Source organism: Sceloporus occidentalis, unplaced genomic scaffold, assembly GCF_023333645.1.
Source record: "Sceloporus occidentalis isolate IW3139 unplaced genomic scaffold, rSceOcc1.0.p SCAF_166, whole genome shotgun sequence".
NCBI lineage: Eukaryota > Metazoa > Chordata > Lepidosauria > Squamata > Phrynosomatidae > Sceloporus > Sceloporus occidentalis.
Window position 1 is genome coordinate 928093 of NW_028317146.1, and position 14199 is coordinate 942291.

A 14199-nucleotide genomic window follows, 5' to 3' on the forward strand; every position below is an offset into this window, starting at 1 on the left:
TGTCTGTTTCTGAATCCTCTGTTTAAAACACATGGATTTCCGGACAATTACTGTATGTTTTTAGCCTAGTTTCTTCTATTCGAGTCCTACTGCTTTACTGAGTTGATGTCGTCTGTACTAAATATATGTTCTAAAAAAAACACAGTACAGCTTTTTAAATCAAAGTTCTTGAAACGAAATAGTTTGCGTACGAACGTGTTGTAAGTGGAAGTCATTTCCAGACTTAGATCATGCTTTCTAGATAGAAGGAAAATGCACATTCTTCTGCGCTGACTACATCCTCTTACAAAAGCCTCTGTGGGAATATAAGCGGACATTCCCTCCTGTAATCTGTATACATGACTCTGATACTAGTTACAGTACTGGGGTTAAACCAGAAAAGAAAAGCCATGAACTAGTTAAAATAGATGAGGACTTTTTATTTTTAATGTATTTTTTCCTATACATTGTGAAGGGTTTCTTGTTTTAAATTAAACAAATGCATAGTTTTTAAACTGAATTTACACTTTTAGAAGTGGTACAGAATGGCTCTGCTGAAACAGGAAAGTTTCTGTGGATCTAGGGAGTCATGGTTCTGTTCCTGATTTATCTGTCAGCTTCCCCAGCTGAAAATAGTTTCTGGATATTTTCTGTGACCTCTTGAAGATGTTGGGTTTCCCGTTATTTTTACTATGCACAAAGTATAGTGCCACCTTGTAGTGGTGGTATATCTACTTAATGCATGCTTAGGAGAACGGTATGGAATATTTTTGTTTTCATTTGCTTGGCTTAATATATTGTTGCATCTTCTCTACTTCTTGGATTATTATCTGCAGAAAAGACCTCCTGAGGTCCAAAATGTTGACTCCATCTCATTCTAGTTTGGCTAAATAAAGAGTATAGGTTTTGACTAAGGACTTCAACTTCTCTTGGACCACACAGCTATAACCATTATCCTAATGATTGTTTACGATGTAACGGCAAAGGTAGCAGCTCACAGCTTTCTGCGGTCCATGTATGTGTGCATAACGGGAGGCGAGACGTTTCCTGTGTGCCGGAATCATCTTGGAGTTGTTTGGAGCTTCCCCTGGCTGTGTAAATATAACCACAGCTCTGGATCCTCATGTTTCTGCGGGTCAGTTCAAGGCGCCAGTGAGCAGGAAACTGAATATTCCATATTGCATGGATGCTTTTTATTTCCGGTCCTGTTGACTGCTCACGATTTCTGAGCACTTCTCCCCATCTGTATAAAGCAGATGTGTCATCACTGAGCACACGGACTGGGTGAACCACTAGTTTGGGCCATTGGTTTTATGTGCTGTTTTTCAGAGGATGGGACATTCTTTCCTAATGTGTAATAGCAGAAGACATCACCTATATTTATGTGGGGGTATTGTAAAAATTGTTAGCGAGTTTCAGCTTGAGGCCTTTTGAAGAAACTATAGATAGTGTTGGCATTATGGAAAGTTACGTTCTGGATCTGTCTTTCACATAAAGCGGATGTTGATGTCCTGTTAATGTTATTTTGTGGACAAATCTAAAACCTCTTAGATACTGTATTGCATTATCTAAGATCATGCAAGATCTATTCTGGCATAGTCTCGAAACCTTGCAATGTAATGTAATTCAGTTAGCCAAGAAAGGTGTCAGATTTGCTCATTTTCTTTCTGCAGTTAACGTGGTACAGTTCTATACCTCTGCTGCCAAAACGTATTCAAATGAAAACATAGAATGCCTGGTTCTTAATGACAGTATCTTCTTACAGATGAATTGTGTGTGACTCCTTAATTGGACTGTTGTACATAACAAAGGTGAAATCCTCAAAGCATGTAAGTGGCATCTAGGCAACCTGGAACACAGCGAAATGTTTCACAGTCGAGTGTACCTGATGCTGCCCCGCCTCAACTAAAACAATCTATTCTTTTTCATGAACCCTTCATAAAAACACGTGAGAGTTTTCACATTTGTACCCCACATTATGTCATGGTGGCTCCTCACAGTTGTACAAGACGATGGAGGCCCCAGCAGGCGTTGTGTGCTTTTACCCTTGCTTTGTTTATTCTTCTGAGCTATCGCTTCCCTCCAAAGCTTCCACACACCCTTTGTCTCTGATATTTCCTGCAGCAAACTAAAGAAAATATGGGTCTCCTGGTCCATCTGCTGACCTTTCCTGCTTCTACTCGGTATGTTGTCCTAGAGAGGGTGCCTCTTGTGCAAGCTGCTCCCTTGCTGCTCATACCATACACTTGCCACTAAACACAAGCCCTTCTCGATGATACTTACATATTGGCCATATTTCTGAGTTATCGCAGAGAGATTCTTCTCCATCATGGGGTCATCGTAGAAGTTTGTGGATGGGACATTTCACAGTATTCAGTATTGTTAAAAGTAGAAAACATTCTAAATGTAATTGTGCTAGGATTTCATTTTAGGTTAGAGGTACTTTTACCTTCAAAGAGAAGCACAAATGGGAAATAATTTTGGTGGAAAATGTTGAACAGGAAAAGCATGTGTGGGTTCATGTTGTTGAATTCTGGTTTGACCAGCAGGGCAGACTCATTCACCCAGCAAAGACTAAAAACATTTTAAAAATTACCATAACTCTGCTTTTGGGCTAAATTATCATTATTTGACATTCTATTTCCGTAGCATTTAACGTTTTTGACAGGACGTATTTATTTTTGTGTGACTGGGTCTCTTAAATAATAATACTGCTGGAAGTATTGAGCGCCTGCACCTTGTGCGTTCTTTGTGAGTGCAGTCCGCTATTGTGTCTTCCTTGCTCTGCTTGTTAGCTGAATGTCCGCTTCCTGTCAGAAGCCACATTGTAGAAGTAAGACATGAGCGCATTAGTAAAGGTTCTGTGGGAATGAATGAAATGCTGTTTTAGCTCATTCAGTGTTTTCATTACTGTTAACGCAGACATTAAGAAGAATGGGCCTTAGGGATGGCTTTTTTTCTTTGTGTAGTTTTTTTTCTGCTTTTTTTTTTTTTATACAATTCATGTGTCTATTAAAAAAACAACTTTTCTAAGAATGTAATCTTTAACGCTTTCACTGCTTGTGGATTCGACAGCTTTGTATACTTTTTTCTTTCTTGCATTATGTGACATCTGGGGATGCCACTCAGCATATAACTGGTATAGGGCTGAAACAACGAATCGATAAAATCGATAATAATCGATAACGGAAATCGTTGTCGACGATTTCCGTTATCGATTAATCGAGTGATCGATTCGTTGTTGGAGCACTCGGCTCCTTTTACTTACCTCCGCGAGCGTTCCCCGCTTCCGCTGCACTCTCCGCCTTCTTTTAGTTGCGTGTGGCTCCGTTCGCACAGAGCGGTTCGCTCTGTGCGAGTGGCTCCGTTCGCACAGAGCAGTTCGCTCTGTGCGAGTGGCTCCGTTCGCACAGAGCGGTTCGCTCTGTGCGAGTGGCTCCGTTCGCACAGAGCGGTTCGCTCTGTGCGAGTGGCTCCGTTCGCACAGAGCGGTTCGCTCTGTGCGAGTGGCTCCATTCGCACAGAGCGATTCACGGGGGTGGGGGTGGGGTTTCAGGGGATGCAGGGCAGAGTGGGGGTGGGGGGGCAGGCCAGGGTAGGAGACTGAGTGCAGGGCAGAGTGGGGGTGGGGATGCAGGGCAGGGTGTGAGTGTGGGGGCAGGGCAGGAGACTGGGTGCAGGGCAGAGTTGGAGACTGGGTGCAGGGCAGAGTGGGTGCAGGGTGTGAGTGTGGGTGCAGGGCAGAGTGGGTGCAGGGTGTGAGTGTGGGTGCAGGGCAGAGTGGGTGCAGGGTGTGAGTGTGGGGGCAGGGCAGAATGTGGGGGCAGGGCTGGGTGCAGGGCAGAGTTGGAGACTGGGTGCAGGGGCACAGTGCAAAGTGCTGGGTGCAAAGTGCCAGGGCTGGGTGCAAAGTGCCAGGGTGCAAAGTTCTGGGTGCAAAGTGCCAGGGCTGGGGCAAAGTGCTGGGTGCAAAGTGCCGGGTGCTGGGTGCAAAGTGCCAGGGCTGGGTGCAAAGTGCCAGGGCTGGGTGCAAAGTGCCAGGGTGCAAAGTGCCAGGGTGCAAAGTGCCAGTGCTGGGTGCAAAGTGCTGGGTGCAAAGTGCCAGGGCTGGGTGCAAAGTGCCAGGGGTGGGTGCAAAGTGCTGGGTGCAAAGTGCCAGGGGTGGGGCAAAGTGCTGGGTGCAAAGTGCCAAGGCTGGGTGCAAAGTGCTGGGTGCAAAGTGCCGGGTGCAAAGTGCTGGGTGCAAAGTGCCAGGGCTGGGGCAAAGTTTCTTGAACAGTAATAGTCCACCTCTTTTCAGAATGTTTGGGGTTATTTTGTTTCATAAATATTGTGTTTGGGTTTTTGTACTTTGAACATATTGTTTTTTTATTACATCATAACAAAATAAGAATGTTAATGTAAATTTTAAGTTGTTTTTTAACATCCAGTTCATTAAATTTTAAATAAACAAAAAATTTGCATATTGTTTTTTTTTATCCGATTAATCGATTAATCGAAAAAATAATCGGCCAACTAATCGATTATTAAAATAATCGTTAGTTGCAGCCCTAAACTGGTACCCCTGGTAAGGGGGACAGTTACCTCATTGGTGACCGTTATTTGGAGACTTTGGGCAACTGCCAGTAACATTTTCTGTGTTATAGTTTCATGTATACCTACCTGTGTATATATTGTAACAATGACTTTAGGCAACAGTTACTATGCCGCAGCATCCTTTTTGTGCTTCTTCTAAGCAATGGGTTTTGGCAAACATGTACTGAAATGTGCCAGGTTATTTGCATTGACCATTGTTGCTCTTGCTACCATCAGCCAAATATTTTGGGAGGCTTTCCTCCAGGGCTGAATGGTGCCAGCCTTCCCATCATTATCTCTCTCCCCCAGTCTTAAGACCAAATCATCAAAGGCACATGGTACAGCATCCCAATCCTCAGGTCAGCCCTAGGGGGGCACATTTTGGAGATTTCAGTGCCTAGACAGGTAAGGAATTTTAATTCGAGTAAGCCAGTAATTATCATTGTAAGGATCCGATGTCATTAAAAAGCCTTTAACAAATAACTCCCGAGAGTCATGCTTACACACAGCCTCCAAAATAACTGCTTTCACAATGCGGTATTATTTATCTGCAACATGTGAACGGTTAGCTGTTTATATGCTCTCCTACATACCATAAGCCTTATGTACGAAACGAAACATTTTGTCTTTCCGTGCACAGCCCTGGATTGGGCAAAAGAGACAGCATGGGAACATGTGGGACCTTCCATGCATGAATTTACTCCTCCACTCCCGCCGTGCTTTCAGAGTATATTTAGGTGCATCTGTCCTATTTATTCAGTTTGAGCGCCACCCCGGTGAGAGCAAAATATGAATACAATGGATGCACAAAACCAGATGTGAGCACAGGAAGGGGAGGCTGCCGTGTTTTTCATTTAATGGAGTTAATGCTGTGATCTGTGCATTTCAGGGACAGGGAATCGTCACATGGGCTGTTATTTGGAAGTATCACCATAACCCTAAAGCCTCAATGGTGAATTGTGACTTATAAACCCGCTCCCACTCAACGCTTTTTATTCAGTAGGCTGTATGCTTTCAAAACCTATGTTTAAAGCCACCATTCAAATGTAAAATGAGTTATATGAGACATAAAATGTGCTATAGACAAAACGTACCATTAATTATATGATTCAGGCACTTAAAGCTCTATAAACAAACATTTGTCTATAATCTGTTCTATATAGTACAGATGTGCTTCAAATGTGCTTAATGGATAAATCAGATTAGCTTCTGTACTGATTCTAGATTTGCGAGGTTTGCTATAAATTAAAGCATTTAGAGATTGGGAAAGAAATGTAAATAATTATGTTTGTTTCAGTTTGATATGAAGAATGTAAGGCTTCATAATACACAGAAATGCCACAGTCTCAAGTATAGCTCCATGACATATTGGGGGTTTTTTTCTCCTTCTTTAACATAAATTGCTTATGGAATCCAGTAGGTGCGGAATGGTGTAAGGTGTCATGTTCCTGTGATGATTCCATGATCTGATGGCCATTTTTTCAGTGTTACAAACTTTGCCAGTGGGTTATTGAGCAGCCATAAAAAGTCCCATTACTAATGGCTAATGGCCGCTTTACTGGGCCGTACTGGTACATATTGGCACCCATGGTTGGATTAATCATATCTCCATCTTGTTAGCGCATGTTTTTACATTCATTCTTCCCGGTGGTTGTGACTAGGGCCTAGTTATTAGCCATGCTGGTAATTACCAGATCTGTCCCGGAATTAAGATACCTCCTGTAACAGTTGGCGTACTCCTGAGTTTTGCAGAATATATTACTGGTTTCCGCGGTTAGCTGCGTTTTGCAGGGAATTACACTTTCCTCTTTTGTGGTATATTTCCTGCCAAGTTCCCGTTGAAACATATGTGCTTAATGAAGTAACAAGTAAATTATTGACACTGTATAAATAATAAGTTGGTGAGATTAACCTTGGCTGTGCTCTGGGCAACTTGGTGAACAGGAAATTGTCCGTATGCTTACATGCTGGTTCAGCCCACGTGCCGCTGAGTTCTGTTTAGCCGTACCAAAAGATCCAACGCGTGGTTAATAGAGACCCTTTACCAGGACACCCACACACGGAGGGACCCTGTATTTACAAGCATGAAGCTTGCAACAGTGATGGGGCTGATTCTTCTCTGAAGTAATTAACATTTTATGTCCAAATACCTATTACTATTTTTTGTTGAGCTGGCTTTTGGCTGTTATCTCATAAGGGTTCGTTCCAGTCCCTAGCATGATAAAAATCTTTCAAGGGTTCCTTATTTTGGGGCAATAAACTTGCATATCAAATGGATTTACCAGACGAATACTTTTATTGATCTGGCGTGGGGAATGGGCAGGACTTACTGCCCCTCTCTACATCTTCAAAGGCAGTATCTGTGACCTGCTGTCCCTAACACAATGGTGAGGGCACTTATTTCAAGAAGAGCCTTTGGAGAGTAACATTGGTTAATGATGCGTGTTTGGTGGGAAGGTTAGCAGCTTATTGTTACATGGCATCAGTCAGTTTTATAGGACTTGAAAGCAGGTTCTTGAAGTGATTCATATGATTAAGGGTTCATTCTTCTCCCCCACGTCTATTGGTTCACTTATATGCTATCTGGTCTTATAATCCTTTATATGTAATCGGTGAATATATGCATACACCAAACAGAACAATATGATTTTCCAGGAACAATTGTCGTTCTTGATTTTTGTTTGTGTAAAATCATTAGGTCCCTAATTTATATGTTTAAATTGGCAGCCATTTCATATATAATGTAGTGCCCAGAGGTGAAACATGTAAACGCTAAATGTTGTGTCGAGTTTGCATTGCATTCCTTCTCCGAATCTTCATAGTTTCTCCAAAATCCTAAAACTTCTTATTTTTTCCTCCAGCTGTGAACTTCAAGAACATTAATGAGGAAAACAGGAGGGAACATTTCAGTGAAATCTTTTCATCCATTGACACTTTAGCCTTCACCTTCGGTAACGTGTAAGTAAGTGTGAGAAATTCTAAATGACTGAAGAGCTGAACAGACAAAAAAAAATTGTGTATACCAAGATCGGTCTGCCTGGTCACGTTGCAGAAGTCCAGTGCAGGCCTCTGTCTGCAGGATGGGAAATTGTTGAGAGAAAATAATTCCAGGAAATGAGCCCATGATATCTTAAAAAGAAATGTTTAGTGTAATAGAGAAAATGTGTGTCCAGAAGGCCATTTGTTCTCTGGACGAAGCAAGGCCAACTGAGAGCTCACCTACGGGTCTCAAAGTGTCGTAGGGCTTACCAGTAGATCCAGTAGACTCACGGGTCAGATGTAGCCTTTTACTAAAAGTGCTGTGCAAACAAAAAAATGATGTTGGATCATACTTTGACATAAATAAATTTGACAGAAAATAAATGTTTATTTATCAATGTCATTCTTTTTTCAGTGTTTCAGACTTCCTTATGGGAGATGTAGACAATGGGTCTTCGCTGGGGCTCCATACATCACATCGAAGTCGAGTAAGTCTGTGTTTCTGCCTCTCTTTCAATTTAGATTAATCTGAAAAGTTTTGTGGTTGGTTTTGCCGTTGAAGAATTATTGATCTTCTGCCCACATAACAATGTGTGTGTGTGTGTCAGCTCCTAACCTTGCCCAGTTATCATTTAGACAATGAAGGGAACTACTGTGGAAACATGTTTATATTATTCCAGGAAGTCACATGGAAGGGATAAGAAAACGTAAATCCTGCTTGTTACATAGTACCTTTAGCACAGTTTGGATAGAAATACTTCTGAACCACTGCCTGCCAATAACTTCCCAGTTGAGTATTTTAGGTATACAGACACGCTGTTTCTCATTATGGCAAGTTGATCAGGATCCATTTATTTGGCAAAAGAAAAATAGAGCTGTATCAGCCCAAGTGAAAATGGAGCATTTAGTTGATGTTGATATAATTTTATTCAACCCCAATAGAAAACCATGTAAAGCTGCATAAGCTTTAAGGACCTCAAAGACCTCACAGACCTCTTGGGTCTGAAAGCTTGGCTAACTTTACTTGGCATGTAACCTTTTCTAAATAGATAAGCTATCCAGCATTGCTGGTTTTCTCCACTTCCACCCAGATCCACCCAGTAAGAGGGACGCGAGGTTATTGAGAGTTGATTTATGATGACCTTTAGCTGAACTGCCAAAAACATACGCCACTAATTCTGGGTGAGCAGGTGATCTAATCAGATAATCTGCTTTCTCCATTCTTCCTTTTAAAATAATGCGGTTGCCCAACCAATAACTGTACACTGAGACATTGCTTTAAAATGGCGTGGCACCAAACTATTTCTACATTTCTTTAACCTATTTAACTCTCCTAGCAGATGCTATGACCACTGTGCTCCCTCGTTTGCATATGTTTACTTGTTAGACATAATTTTTGACTCCTTACTGTAGGCTAACATACCTTGTGCTCTTATACTTGTGGCTTAGGCTGGTCCCTATTGGCTTTATATTTTGTAGAAAATGAATTTTTTTTTTCTCGTTTACCTCCTCCTATTACTACTTCTCCAGACTTTAATAGAACCTCAACTCGCATACATGAGCCGTTCGCTTTTTCTCTGTCCGTCTCAGACTGGATTGTTCCTTTAATTTTATTTTTGTATGTCTCAACTTATTTACATTCTTTTTGGTATTTTTTTCATATAAGTCCTCTGAAAACCTGTCTGTAGATGATTCAGCGGGGTCAGTTCACGAGCGAGATGAGCTACAAGGTAAATGGTTTTAAGTTATTTCTCTGATTGTCACATGGTGACACATAATGGTGTTAACGGTTAGGTTAAAGGAACAGTGATTGTGTGTATATATATGTGTGTGTGTGTGTATATATATATATATATATATATATATCTATATATAAATATGCTGTATAAAAATACGTCGTCCTTGAAGTACAGAAAGCCGTTGTTTAAAATGCACAGACGCCTCAGTGGTCATAAGGCAGACAACATGCTCCTCTTAGTTGCTGGTGACTCTGGCCCTTTCTTTCTTAAATCCCTGTCAATCCTTCTTAGTGTCATCCAGCATTAAAGCACAGTTCAAAATCAGAGTTACTTTAACGTTCGCCTTTGGCTGACACTACAGCTGGAGTCTGCGTGGAGCATTTCATGAGCTCCTCTCTTACCCACCTCTTCTTTTATTCTTCTTCTAGGTAACCTTCGGGCTGAAGAGGTGGACAACATGCTTCTGCAGAGTGACAGCGGAGTTGAATCTGCTTTATCGTATGCCAAAGCTTGGTCAAAATATGCCAAGGATATACTGGCCTGGGTAGAGAAAAGGCTTAGTGTGGGTGAGTGGCTTCTTTTGGCCTCTAATAAGCTTTGGAATTAAATCTTGTTCTGAGCATGTGCTTCAGACTGTCAGTAATGTGATTTCTAAATTACGAGCCGTTTCAGTGACTGTAACCGTTCAGCTGGATTGGTTTCCTTCTTCCGTTGAATTAAAGGCCTTTTATTTGAATATATTGTATTTTACTTTAACCCTTAGAAGCAGAAGCTGCCAGGAACCTTGTGAAAATGGCAGAGACTGCAAAATCAATAATTGGTCCCCAGGTAAGATTTCACATTGGAAAAGGGAAAACAAGGTCATAAAAAATGAGTCAATTTTGCAATATTATTGTACCCCTCCCTCATTATAATATAATACTTTGTACCAGAGCACAATTATTTAAGTATGCTAATTATTGTACTGTTATAGTATTGGCTGGTCGTGAATGCTCGGCTGGTGTTTCCACTTTTCAGTAATTCATCATTGGGGTCTTTGTGTTGCATCCTAGGACTTTATGCCATTCCACTCAATCTTCACAGCAGCTTTCCAAAATGACATTGAATGCAGCCAAGTTTGTCTTCAAACGATAGCTGCTCTTCAGAGCAACAAATTCATTCAGGTAAGAAGAATGACCGGTTCTCCTAACGCAACAAAACGTGGATAAGGAAAGGATGGCACTTGCAAGCAGAACAATCTTAGCTTCTGTGTCATTTAGCCAGGTAGTCAGTGAAGTACCTAATATGAGTACTTTCCTTACAATCAGAGATGCCACTCAGTCCTACTTGTTCCTACCAGATTATATGCACTCTGTGTCTTGGGGCGTTAGATACCCTGTCCTGTATACTGAGGAACCCCCGGTCCTCCCTTTCAGGCCAACTTCGGTTACTATGTATGACCTCGTTGTGGCCATGCATTGTTTGTTTTTTATTGCTGGCTTTGTAGCCCCTTCCCTGGCAAAAACTCAGCAGCAAAAATACTGTTCTCAAGTTGCCTGAATGGTAATTGCACAGGTCACGCGTGCAGTGGATGTCCCCACATCCACGCCAGCCTCCAGCAGCACCGGCATTGTATAAGCAAGGCCTTATTAGTCATCTACACTAGTTTCAAGGCTTCATATCTATTGTGGCCATGAGATCACATGACAGATACTATTCAGCTGCACTCACCAATTGCATTTTGTTTTAGACAAGCCAAAAACATCTTGTATTTTTTCCTTTCTCTCCATTTCTTCCTTTTCCTTTTTTTTGGCATCATGTAATCTACCAGATATTTGCAATGTGTTTACAGTTATAGCCTTATAAAAATTCTGCTGCCGTTTTTTTGTGATTTTTACATTCTCTGCAACTAACTTGCATTACTGAAACATTTTCAGCCCCTTCAGGCAAGGAGATCAGAGCTTGACCGGCAAAGGAAAGAATTGAAAGAGCTTTGGCAGAGAGAACAGAAGAAAATGGTAGGTTTGAACCTATTATATATATATATATATATATATATATATATAATATATGACACTTAATTTTTTCTTATCGCATTATCCATGAACAATTATTTCTAAATACAGTTCAATGAGCATGCATCAGATTCTGTGCATTATACTACATTTTTGCTTGCTATTATTTAGTCTCTCAAGTTCTCTTACAATTGGTTATCAGTTTAAACCTACAAGATGAGCTCACCTGCACAGCTCCAAATTTCATAAGCTGATTGTTGACAATACAGCTCTGTTTATCCAGGAAGTGACTTGAGATGTTTCAGGGCTATACAAATACAATGATTTTTCCGTTTAGTACATTGAAATGTTCTGTTTTGTAGCAAGAGTTGGAGGCTGCGTTACGGAAAGCAAAGTTATTGAACATCCAAAGGCAAGACGAGCATGAAAAAGCCAAGTGCAGCACAATCCGTGCAGAGGAGGAACAGCTTAGTATGAGTGGAGGCCTCCTGAAAGATGGCAGCAAGCAGGTAGAAAAGAGGAGACGTCTAGAGGAGGAAGCGTTACAAAAGGTCAGTGACCATTGTGTCCATGGAGAATGATACGTGGCTTACAAGGGGTATTCTTGTTAATAAGAAGTAAATAATATGTTTTTCATTAAGTGTTTTTCTTACCTTGTGCATCTGATAACTATTTCATTGATTTTTGAGAATTTCATAAATTAGGTGGACACAATGCCAAACATAGATAAAACATTGGTCCTTTGGGGCGGATGGAACTTTCACATCCTAATGAAAACATCAAACATTTTAATATGTGCAGAAGCACATATCTTCCCTGAATAATCAAGCAACACCGTGAGCTATTGGTTGGTTTGATCATCACCTTGTACCTCGAGTACACTTTATGGCCACAAAGGATAAGAATCAGTAAGACTGGGCTAACAGATAAAACTACAAGAACTTTAGGTGGAGAACGGTTTAGGGGGAAAAGCTGTCAGATTTAGTAAGAGATAGAGAAGCTTCTTTGGAGATGATAATGGTGGTAGCAGATTTATGTGGCATTTGAAATATGGGTTTGAAATGGTTTGGTTTGGATTAGATATGGTGCTATGTTTGGTATGCAATCTTGAGTTTTAATAGTGTGTTGTATTGTATGCCAGTAGTTTTGTTCATTGCTCGGCGGTCCTTTGATGAAGATGGGTTAAAGTGACTGTACAACAAAGAAAATATTTCCCATAACTTGTTTTGGTGTGTGTGTGTGGCTGGTTTGACGTTTTTTTCATATTATATGGTTTCTTTTTTGTTTTTCTTTGTATCTGCCAGGCTGAAGAGGCAAAAGAACATTATAAAGCATGTGTAGCAGACGTTGAAGAGAAAAGGAGCGATATGGAGAGCTTCAAGAGTGAAATGTTAACACAGATTCGAGAACTAGTTTTCCAGTGTGACCTTACCCTAAAAGCTGTGAGTCTTGTGTTCTTTATTCTCTGGATACATTCATTTTGATTGAAGTCAACAAGCTGATTAACAAAAAAATGGATATGGTGCTGATGACATTGGTATAAGAAAATTGTCAATTGTAATTTTAAAAATTAAATACATTAAAAAAGAGATGAAATTATTTTTTTCGCTTGTATACACATATATAGACTGACAGCTTATGTGCAAGAATGCTCATACTATTTAACTGTAAGCTTAACACACAAGCATTCTAGCATTTGAACAATAATAGCTGATTTTTAAGGATACTTGCAAGGATTTTTAAGGATACCTGCAAGGGATAGGCTTGTCTCGTTACTTCATTGTCTACAGCCGTAGTCTTCTTAACCGATTTTGGTGACATAACCAGGACACTATGCCTTTGATTCAAAGTTAAGTCGTAATGTTTGTTCTGCGTAGTCTCAGGTGTGGAGCAGGGTGATGTCCCATTTTTCAGGGGCCACCACAGTATCACACCCTAAGAATAATGCAGTCCATAGCAATTATGCAGCCCCTCAATAGAAGGGGTCTATTTAGCTGTATGTTGTCCAAAGAAAAGTTTATTTTTTTTCTTTTAAGATGAAAACTGTGTTTTGATCCTGTAACACAAATATCACTTTTTTTAACTTTTAATTTGTACCTTGGTGAATGCACCTCAAGTGGAGCTTTGCCAAGTTATTTTGGTTTGATGTTTAAGCAACAGTATAACTAGCAGGCAGGATATCCTTAGATTATGATGGTTATGCAAATGTTTTAGAAGGTAAACCAAACATTTTAAATGTACTTTTAGATTATATTAAATTGATCTATCGTCTTTCCTACCCCCTGTGTTGTTGAGCTGAAAGACCGCAATTTCCTTTTGAAACCCTTCCGATGATTTAAGTTTACTTGCAGTATCGCCCTGCATTGTACAAGGAAGTCCTTCACTGCTGGAGAGTTTCTACAACAAACATTACTTGTGTGCTCCTGAGCTATGACTGCTGAACCAGTGTCCTCAAATTGTAATAAGTTAATTATCTGACTGAATGAATCTATTATTACTTGGTTGACTGTTAATCCTTAAGTGTGTTTCATCCAGAATGCAAGTACTCCAAAGTCTAGTCCTTAGTAGAACACAGGTTGGATTTTAAATAATGCCGACGCCATTCATTCCCACGCAGGCAGCCTTCCCTAGAGCTTGTAGTGTTACTCGTCAGGATTGACTAGACTGCCATGGGTGACAGCTGTGTTTGTTTCATTGTGAGATCCTTAGAAAATGCTTAAAAAAAATTACACAGCCTTGAAGACCTTCAAGTCTAGTTCATGGCATGGCCTCCTGGATTTTGTATGGTTAAGCTGCCTCATTAGGATCAACATCTTTGGCATCTAATGGGACAGTCCATGTTCTGTTCATATAAATATGGTGGTCGTAAATGCTTGGAATATATCAAATATTACACATATCTGTGTTCTAATTAAAGTTGAAACATGCAGGAG

The 14199-nt window shown here is 40.5% G+C and overlaps 1 protein-coding gene across 1 annotated transcript in view; it reads left to right on the plus strand.

Annotated features, from left to right (window-relative positions):
- LOC149279422 (rho GTPase-activating protein 29-like) overlaps positions 1 to 14199 on the plus strand; it is a 45054-nt gene that overhangs the window by 24434 nt on the left and 6421 nt on the right. Inside the window, exons 3-11 of the mRNA XM_089501201.1 lie at positions 7416 to 7512; positions 7949 to 8021; positions 9200 to 9263; positions 9701 to 9838; positions 10036 to 10100; positions 10325 to 10435; positions 11189 to 11269; positions 11629 to 11817; positions 12571 to 12708. Coding sequence (XP_089357327.1) covers positions 7416 to 7512; positions 7949 to 8021; positions 9200 to 9263; positions 9701 to 9838; positions 10036 to 10100; positions 10325 to 10435; positions 11189 to 11269; positions 11629 to 11817; positions 12571 to 12708 — 956 coding nt within the window. The remainder of the gene's footprint in view (positions 1 to 7415; positions 7513 to 7948; positions 8022 to 9199; positions 9264 to 9700; positions 9839 to 10035; positions 10101 to 10324; positions 10436 to 11188; positions 11270 to 11628; positions 11818 to 12570; positions 12709 to 14199) is intronic.